The sequence below is a fragment of the Sycon ciliatum genome, chromosome 11 (assembly GCF_964019385.1).
Source record: "Sycon ciliatum chromosome 11, ocSycCili1.1, whole genome shotgun sequence".
Taxonomy (NCBI): domain Eukaryota; kingdom Metazoa; phylum Porifera; class Calcarea; order Leucosolenida; family Sycettidae; genus Sycon; species Sycon ciliatum.
Window position 1 is genome coordinate 12767154 of NC_088653.1, and position 2500 is coordinate 12769653.

The 2500-nt window shown below is 47.2% G+C and overlaps 1 protein-coding gene across 1 annotated transcript in view; it reads left to right on the forward strand.

Annotated features, from left to right (window-relative positions):
* Positions 1 to 2500, forward strand: part of LOC135827400 (fibrillin-1-like) — a 28153-nt gene that overhangs the window by 20687 nt on the left and 4966 nt on the right. Inside the window, exons 16-18 of the mRNA XM_065339894.1 lie at positions 572 to 635; positions 1281 to 1339; positions 2089 to 2211. Of these exons, the coding sequence (XP_065195966.1) occupies positions 572 to 635; positions 1281 to 1339; positions 2089 to 2211 (246 nt within the window). The remainder of the gene's footprint in view (positions 1 to 571; positions 636 to 1280; positions 1340 to 2088; positions 2212 to 2500) is intronic.

A 2500-nucleotide genomic window follows, 5' to 3' on the forward strand; every position in this document is an offset into this window, starting at 1 on the left:
ATTTTGAAACTCTCCGTCTGATAGAATCATTTGGGCGGCGAGGTTATCATCTCATGGATCACCGTCATCCGGTTGCCATTGTATTAGCGAATGTTCGATTGGTTTGATCCGGATCCCGGTCGATTGTCTGAATTATTCGGATCCTCCCAGGTCCAATCGAGCAAATGTGGAGTTTCCTGCCAAAAAGGATGATTTGGCAGAAAGGATCTGTTGGATTTGGTCAACCCTGCTCCCCGAGGTGGGTTGGCCAGATCCAAATCAATCAGAACCGATTCCGGATTCGACCAATCGAAAGAGTGCAGCCGATCCGGTTGATCTACTGTTAAAGCAGAAATTTTCGGTGGTGTTTTATTTTTGGTAACTCCGGTGCCGAAATGTTTAACTTAAATAAAATGCACCGAAAATTCCGGTACTAGTACACTTACCTGGAAAACGGGTCCACCTAAAATTTCCCTCCACCGAACCGCCGATTTTGGAGAATCCCGAAACATTACACCACCGAAAATTTCTGCTTTTACCGTGGGTCCGGATCCTACCCATCAAACATGCCTTTCTTTTGTTTCCTGTACAGATATTGATGAATGTGGTGATGGTACGGCCGGTTGCGGACAGAATTGCCAGAATACGATGGGCGGGTGCGTAACAATGTATCTCGCATGTGTGTGTGTGTGTGTGTGTGTGTGTGTGTGTGTGTGTGTGTGTATGTGTGTGTGTGTGTGTGCGTGTGCGTGTGCGTGTGCGTGTGTGTGTGTGACTAGTCTACTTTCCAATACATATCACCGTTGGCTTCCCATTCCCATGTCGCCGTCATTATTTACACTCCTTCCGCATGTATGCATGCTCTGTATGGCGATCCCCAAATTAATTATTTATAATTTCACGTATCATGAACAGCTAGTACTCTCTACAAACTATCCACCTTTAGGAACTTACTTCATTTGCCATCCAACTACACATCCTTATTCTACCTCTTACACCGCACTCCAAATACAGCAGGGAGTCGAATACAACTCCCTACATTTTATCCTGAAAATAAGAAGCTGGCCACGACGAGGGTTTCCCCTCAATTCATGGCTAGTCCAGAAGGAGCGAGTTTGATTTGTAGCGTCGAGTGGAGCTAGTATGCTTTCTGTTACATCGTAGTCTAGGTCGTTCATGTAGCAAACCTACACAATGTTCTTTCCTGCTTGAGGGATATCCACCGAGGGAAGTGCAATGTTTTGCAGCAAGTCTGATTGTGATTCTGTGTGTACACATCCTCTCTGCTCACACGCACACAGGTATGTGTGTAGCTGTCGCAGTGGCTACACAATGATGAATGACAGTCATCTGTGTGAAGGTGAGTGAATGGTGTGTTCTGTGCTCAACGTTGAGCCCTCTACGGACGCTGGATGAACTTCGCATAGTGTGTTCAGTGTTAATGTATGGTAGAGCACAGTCCGCAAGCGTTTCGGAGACAGTAGTTTTAATATACAGTGAAACCTGTCTAAGACCACCGCTCAAGGGACCTTGAAAACGTGGTCTCTGTTGCCAGGTGGTCTCCTTATCCAGGGTCATTTGATTGGAAATAGCATCCCTTGGTCCTTGGTTGCAGTGGTCTTCAGGGACAGGTGGTCGCCTTATCCGAGTGGTCGCCTTGCCAGGTTTTACTGAAGGTACAAGGGACGACTAATTGCACTAATTTCGTTGTGTGCCTTGCGATCATCGTATAACAGTTTACACATACACGTAGACATTTAGGAAATGCTTACAGTGCAATCAGTCGTCCTTGTAGCTATATTAAAGCACAGTCCTAGGCAGTGTGCAGTGCACACATACCTCAGTTATCTGGACTCTGAAGTTACGGGCGCTTCGGTCGACCGGGCACCCTTTGGGCGAGTTCCAGTGGAAACTCTACTGCCCTTTTATCCCTTTTTTGTGTGGAAATCGTGACACCGTATGCTGTATCTACGGTCTTCCCCCATCAAATGTATATGATTCAGAGTTACAGACATTTCAATGATACGGGTAGTGCCCAGTCCCGGACCGTCAGGATAAACCAGGTGTGAGTGTATGTATGTATATATGCGCCTACTGCTCTATACACAGACATGAACGAGTGCAGCGCGGGACTAAGCTGTTGCAGTGATGGATGCAGCAACACAGACGGCAGTTATCGCTGTCAATGCGGCGAGGGATTCTACTTGGACACAGACGGCTGCACGTGCAGGGGTAAGCTAATAATGAAACGTGTGTTTGTGTGTGTGTGTGTGTGTGTGTGTGTGTGTGTGTGTGTGTGTGTGTGTGTGTGTGCCTGCTAGTTTGGTTGGTGGGTACACGTATGTCTGATTGTGTTGGGTCTGTTGCCGACGGGCTCCGCTGCTTGAAGGTGTAATGTTGCGTAAGCATGAAGCTTGAAGTAGCAGCAAACAAGCCTTGATTGCCCTTGTGGTTCTGTGTATCAAGCTATACCTCAGCGGTGTTGAGTATTATCAGCTCACTGGGTGCATCCTCCGGTGTG